The 14,220-nt window shown below is 35.7% G+C and overlaps 1 protein-coding gene across 31 annotated transcripts in view; it reads right to left on the minus strand.

Annotated features, from left to right (window-relative positions):
• The window catches only part of CLASP1 (cytoplasmic linker associated protein 1), a 239,473-nt gene that overhangs the window by 58,947 nt on the left and 166,306 nt on the right, over nucleotides 1-14,220 (minus strand). For 17 of the 31 annotated variants that reach the window (XM_036236826.1, XM_036236821.1, XM_036236809.1 and 14 more), the window contains 4 exons: nucleotides 13,209-13,232; nucleotides 11,687-11,931; nucleotides 9,797-9,860; nucleotides 4,214-4,216 (listed from right to left, as the gene is read on the minus strand). In XM_036236826.1, coding sequence (XP_036092719.1) covers nucleotides 4,214-4,216; nucleotides 9,797-9,860; nucleotides 11,687-11,931; nucleotides 13,209-13,232 — 336 coding nt within the window. The remainder of the gene's footprint in view (nucleotides 1-4,213; nucleotides 4,217-9,796; nucleotides 9,861-11,686; nucleotides 11,932-13,208; nucleotides 13,233-14,220) is intronic. The other 14 variants (XM_036236829.1, XM_036236822.1, XM_036236808.1 and 11 more) reach the window with 3 other exon arrangements.

The raw sequence follows: 14,220 nt of genomic DNA on the forward strand, positions 1-14,220 counted from the left end.
AAAAAAACAGGCTAAAACTCCAGAAAGAATGAAACTAAATGAAATGGAGGGAAGTAATCTATTAGATACAGAGTTCAAAATGTTGGTCAAAAGGATGCTCAATGAAAATAAGGAAAGAATAGATAAAGTCAGTGAAAACTTACACAAAGAGATAGAAACTGTAAAGAAGGACCAGTCAAAATTGAAGACTACAATAACTGAAATGAAGACGATATTAGATGGAATCAACAGCAAATTACATGAAACAGAGTCAAATCAGTGGTCTGAAAGACAAGGTAACGAAAAACACCCAATCGGAACAGAAAAAAAAAGAAAAAAAAAAAGAATAAGAAAAATTAAGGCTAGTTTAAGGGACTTCTGGTACAACATCAAGTGTGCCAACATTTACATCATAGGGGTACCAGAAGGAAAAGAGAGACAGGAAGAGATTGAAAACCTATTTGAAGATATGATGACAAAAAACTTCCCTAACCTGGTGAAGGAAGTAGACATACAAGGCCATGAGGTACAGAGATTCCCAAACAAGATGAACCCAAAGTGGCCCACACCAAGACATATGTAATTAAAACACCAAAGGTAAAAGACAAAGCAAGAATTTTAAACATAGCAAGAGAAAAGCAATTAGTTACAAACAAGGGCGCTCCCAAAAGACTGTCTGTTAATTGATTTCTCATCAGAAATGTTGAAGGTCAGAAAGGACTGGAACAAAACACTGAAGCGATGAAAAGCAAGGACCTATAACCAAGATTACTTTACCCAGTAAGGCAAACATTTAGAACTAAAGGGCAGAGAGTTTTCCAGACAAATAAAACTAAAGGAGTTTACCACCACCAAACTAGTATTACATGAAAACTTTAAAAGATTTAAAAGAATTTTTTTAAAATCAAAGATATAAGAAAATATAGCTAAGAAAAAAGTTCCCACTGACAAAGGCAAAGACATAATAAAAAGAGTGGATCAACCAACAATAAAGCTAGTACAAAGGTTAAAAGCCAAAATAGGAAGATCACATGTAATTACCACAGTAAATTAAGGGATACACAGGAACACGCACACATAAAAAAGTATAAAATAATAACAAAAAAAATGTGGAAGGAAGAAAGTAAAAATAGTAGAGATTTTAGAATGTATTCAAGCTTAAGCGACCATCAACTTAAAATAGACTGCTATATACACAGCTTGGTATAAAAGCAGCACATGACAATGACACCAAAAATCTTCTCTTAAGATATACAAGAAATAAAAAGGAAAGAATCCAAACACAACACTATAGAAAGTCATCAACATATAAGAGAAAAGAATAGGAAATAAGGCAGGAACAAAGAATAACTACAAAAACAACCAGAATACAACTAATAAAATGGCAATACCTACCAATAATTATTTTAAATGTAAATGGACTAAATGCTCCAAACAAAAGACATAGATAGGGTGGTTGAATGGATAAGAAAACAAGACCCATGCATATGCTGCCTACAAAAGACCCACCTGATATCAAAACACACACACAGACTGAAAGTAAAGGGATGGAAAAAATAGTTCCAACATAGACTGTAAAACAAAGGCTATAACAAAAGACATGGAAGGACATTTCATATGATAAAGAGATCAATCCAACAAGAGGATATAACTCCTATAAAAATTAACACAACTGACACAGGATCATCTAAATATATAAAGAAAAGCAAATATTGATGGACATAAAGGAGAGAGTAACAGTATTACAGTCACAGTAGGGGATTTTAACACTTCATTGGCATCAATGTACATCTAAATTATCCAGAGAGAAAATCAACAAAGAAACAGTGGCCTAATGACACTTCCACCACATGAACTTAATATTTTGAGGATATTTCACCCAAAAGCAGTATAACATATACATTCCTTTTAAGTGCACATGGACCATTTCCCAGGATAGATCATACATGTTAGGACACAAAACAAGTCTCAATAAATTCAAGAGGTCTGAAATCATATCAAGCTTCTTCTCCAATCACAGTATTATGAAACTGGAAATCAATTACAAGAAAACTGAAAAACACACAAACAAAGGCTAAATAACATGCTACTAAACAATTAATGGGTTAACAATGATATCCAGAAAGAAAGCAAAAGATACCTGAGACAAATGAAAATGAAAACACAATGACTCCAAAATTGATGGGACACAGTCAAAGGAGTTCTAAGAAAGTCATACCAATACAACTTACCTCAAAATCAAGAAAAATCTCAAGGAAACAATCTAATCCTACACTGAAAAGAACTATGGGAAAAAAAGAAGAAGAAGAAGAAGGAAATAATAAAGATCACAGAGGAAATGAACAAAATAGAGTCTTAAAAAAAAACAAAAACGCAGATCAATGATACAAAGAGCTGGTTCTTTGAAAAGATAAAACTGATAAACCTTTAATCGGGCTCAAAAAGAGATGGCCTAAATAAAATTGGAAGTGAAAGAGAAGTGACAACTGATATCAGAAAAATACAAAGGATTAAAAAGTACTATAATTATATGCCAACAAAATGGAAACATAAATGAAATGGGTAAATTCCTAGAAACGTAAACATTCCAAGACTATATCAAGAAGAAACAGAAAATGTGAACAGGCCACTAACTACTAACAAAATAGAATTAGTATTCAAAAATCTCCCAACAAAAGCCCTGCATCAAATGGCTTCACAGGTGAATTTTACCAAACATTCAAAGAAGAATTAATACCTATCCTTCCCGAACTATTCCAAAAAAACTGAAGAGGCAAGGATCCCAAGCTCATTTTACAAGGCCAGCATAACCCTATAACCAAAAAAAGATATTACAAAATAATAATAATAAGGCCAATATCCCTGATGAAAACAGATGCAAAAATACTCAAAAAAGATAAGCAAGCCGAATTTGGCAATACATTAAAAAGATCATACATTGTGATCAAGTGGGATTTATTCCTGGGATGCAAGACTGGTTCAATATCTGCAAATTAATTAACATGATATTCACCATAGACAAAATGAAGTATAAAAATCATATGATCACATCAAAAGGTGCAGAAAACGCATTTGACAAAATCCGGCACCAACTTATGATAAAAACTCTCAGTAAAGTGGGAATAGAAGGAAATGTCTCAACATAATAAAGACCATGTACGACAAACCCACAGGTAACATACTTAACGGGGAAAAGCTAAAAGCGTTTTCCTTAAGATCAAGATCAAATCAAGAATGTCTGTCCACTCTCACCACTTTTATTCAATGTAGTATTAGAAATCCTAGCCACAGCAATCAGCCAAGAAAAAGAAAGAAAGGAATCCTAAAGTCTGTTTATTCAATAAATGGTGGAGGGAAAATTGAAAAGAAGTAAAACTGTCATTATTTGAAGATGACATGATAGTACACATAGAGAACCCTAAAGTCTTCACCAAAAAACTGTTAGAACTAATAAAGGAATTCAGTAAAGTAGAATACAAAATTAATATTCAGAAATTGTTTGTATTTTTATATAGCCAGAACAAACTATCAGAGATATTAAAAAAAAAATCCCATTTACAATGGCATCAAAAAAATAAAATAAAATACCTGGAAATAAATTTAATCAAGGAAGTAAAAGACCTGTACTTGGAAAACTGTAAGACAGTGAAGAAAGAAACTGAAGATACAATTAAATGGAAGGATATACAATGCTCAAGGATAGGAATAATCAATATAATTGAAAGTTCTATACTATCCAAATCAGTCTATAGATTCAGTATTACCAATCCCTATCAAAATACTAATGACGATTTTCACAGAACTAGAACGAATAAGGCTAAAATTTTTATAGAATCATAAAAGACCCTAAAAAGCCACAGCAATCTTGAGAAAGAACAAAGTTGGAAATATCATGCTACCTGATGTTAAACTATACTACAAGGCTATGATAATCAAAACAGCATGTTACTGGCATAAAAACAGGCACGTAAATCAATGGAACAGAATAGAAAACCCAGAAATACATCCACACCCAGATGGTCAATTAATCTATGATAAAGGAGGCACGAATATACAATGGAGTAAAGACTGTCTATTCAATAAATGGTGTTGGGAAAACTGGGCAGATACATACAAAAAATGAAATTAGACTACCTTCTTACACCATATACAAAAATAAACTCAAAATGAATTAAAGGCTTAAAATGTAAGACTGAAACAATAAAATTCCTAGAAGAAAACACAGGCAGTAAACTCTCTGACATTACTTTTGGTAATATTTTTTTCTGACATAGCTCCTCGGGAAAGTGAAACAAAAGAAGAAATGCACAAATGGGACTACATCACACTAAAAAGGTTTTGAGTGAAAAAAGAAATGACGTAAGTGATAGAGACTCTGTTCATCCCTCTGGAGACCAAATCAAAGTTGTGACAGAAATAAGGAGCAGCAGCCAGGAAAAATCACTTGGGATCTAAGTGAACAAACCATACAACTAAGGAGAAATCCAAGAAATCACCCTACAACGGTAGGAGGCAGGACAGGGCAAGGATTCGGGGCTGCCCGGTCTCCAGCAGCTGAGGCTGCGGCAGTGGCAGCTGCAGACGCCTCTTAAAAGGGCCATGTCCACGAGGTGATGGGGCCTGCTCAGTGCTGATTCGGCTGTGCATAGGGGGCACCAGAGACTTACAGAGAGATGTGCATAGGGGTGAGGGCCTACGCAAGACTCGCTCTGTACAGAAGTGCCTGCGGTATCCACTGTTGCTTGTTAAACCCTCCCCACTCCCAGTGTGTGGACTCAGTGCTGCCATAGCTGTGACGTTATCAAACTGGATAACAACGGTCATTCTGCCCAGAGGATTCCCTGAAACCTCACCTCTCTCAACTCGCAGCCTCTCCCAAGCCACATCCAGGTGTATCCTCAAAGAGTCAGGTGCTCCTTGCTAAGCAGCACCTAGACTCATACTGGAGGCAGCTGGCCTCAGTTTCTGGTGTGGCCTTTCGAGGCAACTATAAGCATAGCATCTGTGGATTGCTTGCTGAATCTTAATAGGTGGTCCCGGATGGGACAGAGGCTTGGGCTAAATTTAGCCTGCAGCAGAACCCCTCTCAGGACTGTGCCACTGGACACCTACTTCACAAATTCACACTAATAAGACCGGGAGACTTAGAAGCTTTGCTTAATACATAGAAAGACATGGAAAGGCAGCCAAAATGGGAACACAAAGAACCAGAAACCATATGAGAGAACAGAACAGAGATCCAAATATAATGGAGTCAAGTAATCTAACACTAGTTTAAAGATGGTCAATGAACTTTTGGGAAGGGTAGATAAATTCAGTGAGAACTTTATAAAAAACATAAAAATGGAAATGGAAATTATAAAAGAGGACCAGTCTGAAATGAAGAACACATTATCTGAGATGAGAACTATATTAAATGGAATAAACAAATGAACAAACAAAGTGAATAAAGAAAAGGATCAAATGCCCTATCTAGAGGACGGGAAAGCCAAGGACATGCAATCAGAACAGCAAGAGATAAGATGCCAAGACTATAAAAATAATTTAAGGAGCATATGGAATACTATTAAGAATCCAAATATCTGTCTGATCCGCGTAACTGAAGAAAATCAAGATGTTAAATTGTTATTTGAAGAAATGATGATGAAAACTTCCCTAACCTGGTAAAGAAAATGGACATAAACTCCCAGAAGCTCACAAAATTCCAAAAAACAGGGATCCAAAGAGGCCCACACCAAGACACATCATAATTAAAATGCCAAAGGTTAAATACAAAGAAAGATTAAAAGCAGCAAGAGAAAAACAGATAGTTACTTATGTAAGGGAAAAACTGTAAGACTGGCAGCTGATTTCTCAAAAAAACTATGCAGAAGGGCTTGGCAAAAAAAAAATATTCAACAGGATGAAGACCCAGGATCTACAACCAAAAATACTTTATCCAGCAAAGCTATCATTTAGAGTTGAAGGACAGATAAAGAGCTTCCCAGACAAAAATAAACTAAAGGAATTTATTGCCATCAAGCCAGTATTACAGGAAATGGTGGAGGGACTTCTTTAAGAAGAAAAAAATACAAAAGACTTACTTTAGATTAAAAGACACACACAGACTAAAAGGAAGGAGATGAAAAAAGATACTGCTTTGATGGACCTAGAAGGTATTTAAGTCAGGCAGAGGAAAATAAACACTATATGATTTCACTTATATGCGGAATCTAAGGAATAAAAAGAACAAACGAATCAAAAACAGACTCAAATATAGTGGACAATTTGGTGACAGATAGAGGGGATGGGGATTTGGGGGGCTGAGAGAATGGGGTATAGGGTTAAATAAGTACAAATTAGAAGCTGATGGTTGGGGATGGGGATGGGAACACAGCAGAGAGAATGCAGTTAGCATTAATACGTTGGCTAGGTGAAGGGTCAGGGAAAGAGGGAGCAACTGGGGGAATCGTTTTAGGAACTATATAGATGTCTAACCAATGTACTGTCTACTTGAAACTAATTAAAATAAATTTTTAAAAAAACTCATTTGAACTAAAAAAAAAAGTTTTTGCACACCAAAGGAAACCCTCAACAAACGAGAAGATAACCTATTAAATGGGAGAAGATATTCACCAGTGATTACTCCAATAAGGACTTAATATCCAATATATATAAGGAACTCATACAACTTAACAGCAAGAAATAAACGATATGATTAAAAAATGGGCAGAGGATCTGAACAGACATTTCCCCAGAAGAGGACATACAGATGGCCCATAGACATATAAAAACATGTTCGACTTCACTAATCATCAGGAAAACACATCACACCTGTCAGATGACCATCACCAACAAATTGACAAACAAGTGTTGGCAAGAATGTGGAGAAAAGGAAGCCCTCATGCACTGTTGGGAGAGATAGCAGAATGGTATAGCCACTATGGAAAACAGTTTGGAGGTTCCTCAAAAAATTAAAAATAGAAGTACCTTATGACCCAGTAATTCCACTTCCAGGTATTTACACAAAGAAATCCAAAACACTAATTCAAAAAGATATATGCGTCCCTATGTTTCATTGCAGCATTATTTACAATAGCCAAGATATGGAAGCAACCTGTCATTCCATAGACAACTGGTAAAGAAAATGTGGTATATATACAATGGAACATTACTCAGCCATAAAAAAGAACAAAATCTTGCCATTTGTGATAACATGGATAGACCTAGAAGGTATTATGCGAGTGAAATAAATTAGACAGAAAAAGAGAAATGCTATATGATTTTACTTATATGTGAAATCTACAGAACAAAACTCATAGATATAAAGAACAAATTAATGGTTGCCAGATGGGAGGTGTTGGGGGATTGGGTGAAAAAGGAGAAGGGATTAAGATGTACAAACATCCAGTGATAAAAATAGTCACAGAAATGTCAAGTACAGCATAGGGAATATACTCAATAATATTGTAATAACTATGTATGACATCAGGTGCGTACTAGACTTATTTGGGTAATTACTTTCACATCTGAAACTAATATACTGTATGTCAAGTGTTAGTGAAAAAAATTTTCTAACACATGAAGATTACAATGTGACACTTATTCAAAAAAAATTATTATAGGATGAGGGAGGAAACTTGTGTATGTATTTCTTTTCATTTCAGTCGTCTATTTTAAAGTATGCCAATTCAGATACTGTAAAGTAATATCTTTGTAAAGAGATATTACAAAAGCCAAGAAAATCTTTTATAAACGATTATGGCTTAGAATAAAAGGTGCTAACAGCTCACATAATTGTCATGCTGCTGTGTACTCATTATTGCTGTCTAGAGAGTCACAGTGGACTATCCCTGAACTGATTTCAGAGAGCTAAGTAGCACTGTGCCCCCTACTTGGTTAATGAATCTTGCTCTTCTGGGACAACCCAGGGATCATATATTGTCACAGCACAGCAACTATTAACCACCATGGGTCTCCCATGAGACAGCTCAAAAAAAAGTCAATGAGCCCCAGCTGTGGGAATCCTAGCTTAGCTCAAAGGCAGCTAGTAAAGGGTAACTAAACTGAGACCTCCAAACTCACTGTACAAGAGCCTTCTGATGGAAACAAATTTCCTTCTTTATCCTCACATTCTGGTTCTGAATCAGCAATCTAGAGGTGACAGGTAACAGAAATTTCATCAATGTCCAAAACCATCTAATATCCTTTAAATCTTACTGTTTTTTAACACTATCTTTGAGCAAAGCTTGATAATTATATCTTTGGTTATCTGTGTGGTTCTAGTACCTGGAATGTTTCTTCCATCACCTACTTAAGACTGCTAACTTTTCAGCTTTCAATTCATATGTCACTTTCTTGGGGAAACCTCCCCTACCTACTCCACTGAAAACTCAATTCAGTGTGTGATGATGTATGTGACTAATGGTTAAAGTTCTGCTCCCCCAAGTCTGGAAGCACTCAGGCAGGGGCTGTTTCTGTACTACTCACCCCTGTGTCACCAGCATTTAGTCTAACATCTGACATAATAGGTAGTTAATAAACAGTAAAGAAAAAAAAAGGTGGCATCCATCTTTCTTGGTATTAGTAATATTGTTAATGTTAACCTTACTGTGAGGGTCTTATCAGGAATTTTAAGACATGCTTTAAGACCAATTATTGAGAACTGCTTCTAAAATAAGTAGAGAGTCCTTGTATTCATTCTCTTACGCTCCCATAAGCATCTCAAAAAGCAGGTGCCATATGCTGAATTCTGTATCCCTAGCCCACAGTGGGTACTCAGTAAATGTTGAATGACTGGGCAGATGGATATTTGACACTTCAAGGACAATTCCTATGAAGAAGAAGAGCTATGAAAAGAAGTGGCATCACAAACATGGGTTGGACCTTATGGCCAGTGAAAATTAGAACAGATCATTTTTACTAGGAAAATTGTAATATAAGATAGTTAAATCCTGCATATCAAACATTTAAGATTTGCTTATGGTAATTAAGGTTTAATAAATTTCTACACTTTAGTTTCTGTCTTTTATTCACCCTTTAACTTTCCTGATATCATCAACACCCCATTTTCTTTCTCTAAAAGCATCTCTAAAGGTTTCCTCACAAATAGTGGAACATATTTAAAATCTAGACTCCAAGTAAACTCTTATAAAGAGTCTCTCTCGGCACCACTCCTAGAAAAGGCCCTGTCCCTCACTCATAGGTGTTTTCCTGTAGCAGGGATGTCCTTGCCAGACAGGTGGTTCTCAGGCTCAGTGCTCTCCGGGCACCCAGGAGATATAGGCACCAGCTAAGTGGCCACCATTCAATAAGTTCTTGAGAACAGCAAAATTCTATTTGGAGAAATAAGTTAACCTGGTTTTCCAATAAATCTACTATATAAATGCTTCCATTTTTTGTTTCTTATCCTATACAGAAAAATTCTACCTGGGATTTAAAAAAAACTATTATATACTTGATTATTTTCTCACTACTGTAACTTTTTTTTAAAAGGGACAATATTATAATCCAATGTTACATTCTAGCATGTAGCTCACTGTTTGGCTAACAGGAACCACCAAAAATAATTTGCTGAATGAAAGACCAAATCTGATTCTCTCCGTGATAACTCTTACTTGAAATGTACTTTACTTATAACTTGAACTTCTGTGGCCGTATGAAGTTTCCAAGAATTCTGTTTTTAAAAGATGTGACAAACTATTGCTGAAATTAGGGTTAAATCTGTGAGCTCTAAACTGCACTATAGGGAATTCTCTCTCATTCTTCAGTAGTATATTACACAGCTCACACAGACATGCAGAGAGGCCTGTAATTATGACGTGGCTCCCAGATTTACCTTGCTGTGAGGGTCAGCAAACATTCGTGTGAAGATCTCACACAATCTCTTCAATTCTACCCGACTAAAGGAAATAAAATAGAAATAAAAAGAAGTTAAAATTTAATAAGTCAACACTGAACTTAATCACAGCTTGCTTTTAAATATCCTTTTATTTCAGTCATAAGCTTCATTTAATTTTTATATAAAAGTTTTTTTAGTTAATTGTATTTTTTAACTCAAGATAAAATTAAAATGGAACATAAAACCATCATAGTTTTGTTCTCATTCTAAACTGAGGAAACAGTCTCAGAGAGTGATTGCCTAAGTTCACACATGTGCAAGTGGCCAAGCCATGAGCTAAATCCTGTTCATTTCATTCTAGGTCTATTTTCCACCTGCCAAAGATGAAAGGCAACAGGATAAACTAGGAAAAGCATGTGTTTTGGGGTCAGACAGACCTGGATTTTAATCTCAATTCTGCTATAGACATAATACTCTGATATAACAATCACACAGGATAAGAGCTACCTGGCTGCTGAAAGCATTAAAGAAGATAACACGCCCTACCCCAAACTGAGCCGATCACAAGGCAAACACTCATTTCCTTTTAGGACCCCTTTGCCTTTTCTTATTTTCAATTGCACTATTTAGTCCCTACTGTTACTTCAAGGCTTGATTAGAAGTATCATCTCTTACCCAAATCATGCCTGAGTAATCCTCCCTCATACAAAATAATTGGTTCAATGATCCTTTAACATTACTAACAATGTAATCCAGTTTAGACCAATGCTAATCCATAGATTTCTAGAGATTATTCAATGGATACTTGGTGAACACTACAAATCAAGAAATGTGACCATTAGAATTAAACATTCTTGAAGCAATAATCACAACAAATCATCCCCATTTCGTTTCTTGACAGATCACTAGAGGTCAGAGGCTACCTGAATTTCAGAAAGCATACTGACAAAACTTAGATCTTCATGAACAACAGAATGGAATGGGCGGGGATCAGTTAGCAGTAAGAAATATAGTAGGGTAGAGACAGACTGACTTGACAGCCATACTTGTAGCATAGCAATTCATTTGTCAATGCTCACTTGGCTTGTAGAACCCAGCTAGGTCCATAAATTTATCCACTGTCATAATTTATCTTTAAAAAATTATCTAAAGAATATAATATACTGTATTTCATGAATTCTAAGTTGCCTACTTTTTCACATTTTAACACCTCTGTAATTGTGAGATTCATCTTATAATCAATGACATAGTAGTAATGTCAGGTTTAATATGCATTTCTTCTTAGAGATATATAAAATATGGTATGTCAATGGTGCCTTATATTTGATAAAATATGGTATAAACACACTTTTTTGGTATGCGTAATACATGCCCATGATAGAAAACTTATGAAATATAGAAACAAAAAAAAAAGCAAAAATAATTCTCGAGATAATACTGTTACTATTTTGGAGTACTCCTATTTTAGTATCTCTTTACTATGCATATTTATAGGTTATATATATGCATATAAAATGTACATTTTTAAAATTTTAGACTGAGACTGCTAACATCTTATCTACAACCCTAAAGTATAATAAACCATAGCAACTTGCAAAATTTTATTTTTGACCTAAATGGTAACCTGTACCACGATTTCTCAAATACCTATCAGACCAATGTGGATTGTAAGGAAACTACATGTTTTTTATAAATCTAACAAATTTATAGAGTATCTGCCAAATATTTCAAAGTCTCTGAAAGGCAAAGACTAGGTCTTAGTCATCTTACCACATTTAGTGCTGGAACTTTGTAAGGTCTCCAAAAATAACAAGAAATTCACTTAAGCCCCTGAAGAATATAATATGGATTCAAATTTAGCTCACAACCTTTGCCCCTCGTCCTCACCTCAGTGTTCTTTGGCTCTTCAGTAAGTTCTGCAGGCCTAGAAGCCCTTCCTTCCTTTCTGACCAGTTTGAACTAGCACAGTGGTTGAGAACTTCTGCTACATCCTCGGTCTGCCGCAGATAATGGGGAATACCACCATTCCTGGAACCATACGAGCGCTCAGAGCAAACACTTGAAGCATCACTGTTGGCATCATCGTCAGAATACATCCCATATGGCTCATATCTCCTTCGCACAGGCTTCTTCTGCCAGGTCCAATTAGGGATGGGAGTGATTGAGGAAGAAATGGAAAGATTAAATGACCATGAGTTATACCAAACAAAGCCAACAACAAAGAGTTAAATGTAAAAAGATACACATACATATGCGGACGCATCTCACTTGCCCCGTGCTTACAGAATAAAAACAGAAAAGCAGACTTCTGATAGATATTATATATAATAAGCAGAGCAACCTGTCCAGAGAGAAAATAATATATATGGTGCCTAGTAGTATGTGTGGACTTTTCAGTTAAGACAGATTTGGGTTGTGATCCTGCTGGCACCACCGACTGGCTAAGACTTCAGAAAACCTCCTGATTTTTCTGCTTCAGTTTCTCCATCTTTGAGATGATAATAATTATTATTCTTCTCACAGCCTTTTTGTGGAGATTAAATGGAATTATATGTTAAATAACCTGGCTCAGCACCTGCGAGTATGTGTACCCACAGCCCCTTCCCAATCGAAAGCACTATATCTTGAACAATGTCTATGGATAAACTTGTTTGAATAGTCACAAGTCCTTAAGAAAGTCTCAAACTGAAATGTCAGTGGCAGTGTATCCTATGTAAAAAGATTCTTAAATTACCTGAGCCACTTTTATTAAGGACTTTTAGGTTTTACAACACAAATAGGCTTCATTCATTTATTTTGCCCTAAATATAAATAAGTGTAAGTTAGACTCATAAATAATATAGCAACAGCTATATAAAATTGATAAAATTTATAAAGTACAATTTAAGAGAAAAACAAAGTTACTGGCTTAAACTGTACAAATGTATTTTTCTAATAAGATTTGTACCTATAACCCAACATGCTCAGAATAGTTCTATCTTATGACTACCATCCCAGAATAATTATTAATAGTGCCCTCTTTCACTCCCAAAAGTATCTTTGAAGGGTGATAAAGTATATGATCATCTTACTTACACACAGATTCCTAAAATAAGAAAAATGTTGAACATATATATGCATTCATGAAATAATCATGGCATAAGAGTAGACACAAACTGGGTTAATAGATAAAATGAAACACTACTAGAAGACACAGAGCTTGACATCCAACACAAATACTAAAACAAATGTGAGAAGTGACTGACTCCATCACTAATAAAAGCTTCACTAGATTCAACAAAATCATAATTCAGCCTAGAATTTCTATACTATACTACATTTTTTTTTGGTTGCTTTCACTAGTTCCTAAAGGAAATATACTCACAAAAGAAAAAATAAAGTTGTAAAACAAAAGTTAAAGCATTGGTACCTTGCTCCTGGAGTCTCCTAACAGCTGTAGGCAGGAAAATATTGAAGGATGGGGAAAAAGCATAGAGAATTATGTCAGAAGCATATGTGGGGACTGTTCTTGCAACAAAAGTGTACAGCAAAACATATCTTAGCAAACCAAAAACATAGGTTAGCAAGCAATTCATATCAAGCGAACAATAATAAAGAATGCTTTCTCAATGGCATTTCCTAATGCTCCTATGGCTCTTATAAAACCTTCCAGTACTTGCTATAATTCTTTGCTAAAATTCTCCCCATACCACTGAGGGACAGCTCTAAAGTCACCATTAATTCTGTTGCCTATTGCTACGATACATTCCATCTGCTGCTGAGGATTCTATTCTGTGAGGCAAGGATTGTGTACCATTCCTGTGCTTTCTCTTCTGAAGTAGGTCAATCAGAGAAACCAAGCAGTTTAGATGAAAGTAATAAGGGCAGCATGAATGGGAGCTAGAGCTCAAAGAAAAGCCCAAGTCCAGTAAAGCCAAAGCTCAGACTCTCAAGTGGTATCCCCCCTCCTAGAACTTTGTGCACAGTCTCTGATGCAGTTCTTGAAAGAACGGAGGAACTCCCCTCCTTAACTGGAAGTCCCATTTAACTAAAGATTTTGCACATCCATTATTTCCCATTCCTCTGACATCCACTTCCTAGGGTCTCTAAATAAATAAGAGACAAATTCTAAATGTTGCAACTTGGAAGGAAAAACAGCTTCCCAGAATTTTATTCCAGCTCGTGACTCTTGAGTTAAAGCCATGGTTAGAGCAATTATCCTCAAGTCCAGTACCTGGCAGAAAAAAAGCCCTCCTACATGAAAGGGTGACAAAAAGAGCTGGCCAGGCAGCCCTCGTTTACAGGGAAAGCATTATGAGAGTGGCAAACAACTTGCTCATAGCGGCTTGTTAAAGAAATCTGACTGAGCAAGAATAAATGAGGAGAGACAGGAAAGGATGAAAGTTAGAATCACTATAGCCACAGACTATAAAATTTTGGTC

This window comes from Rousettus aegyptiacus, unplaced genomic scaffold (genome assembly GCF_014176215.1).
Source record: "Rousettus aegyptiacus isolate mRouAeg1 unplaced genomic scaffold, mRouAeg1.p scaffold_m13_p_2, whole genome shotgun sequence".
NCBI lineage: Eukaryota > Metazoa > Chordata > Mammalia > Chiroptera > Pteropodidae > Rousettus > Rousettus aegyptiacus.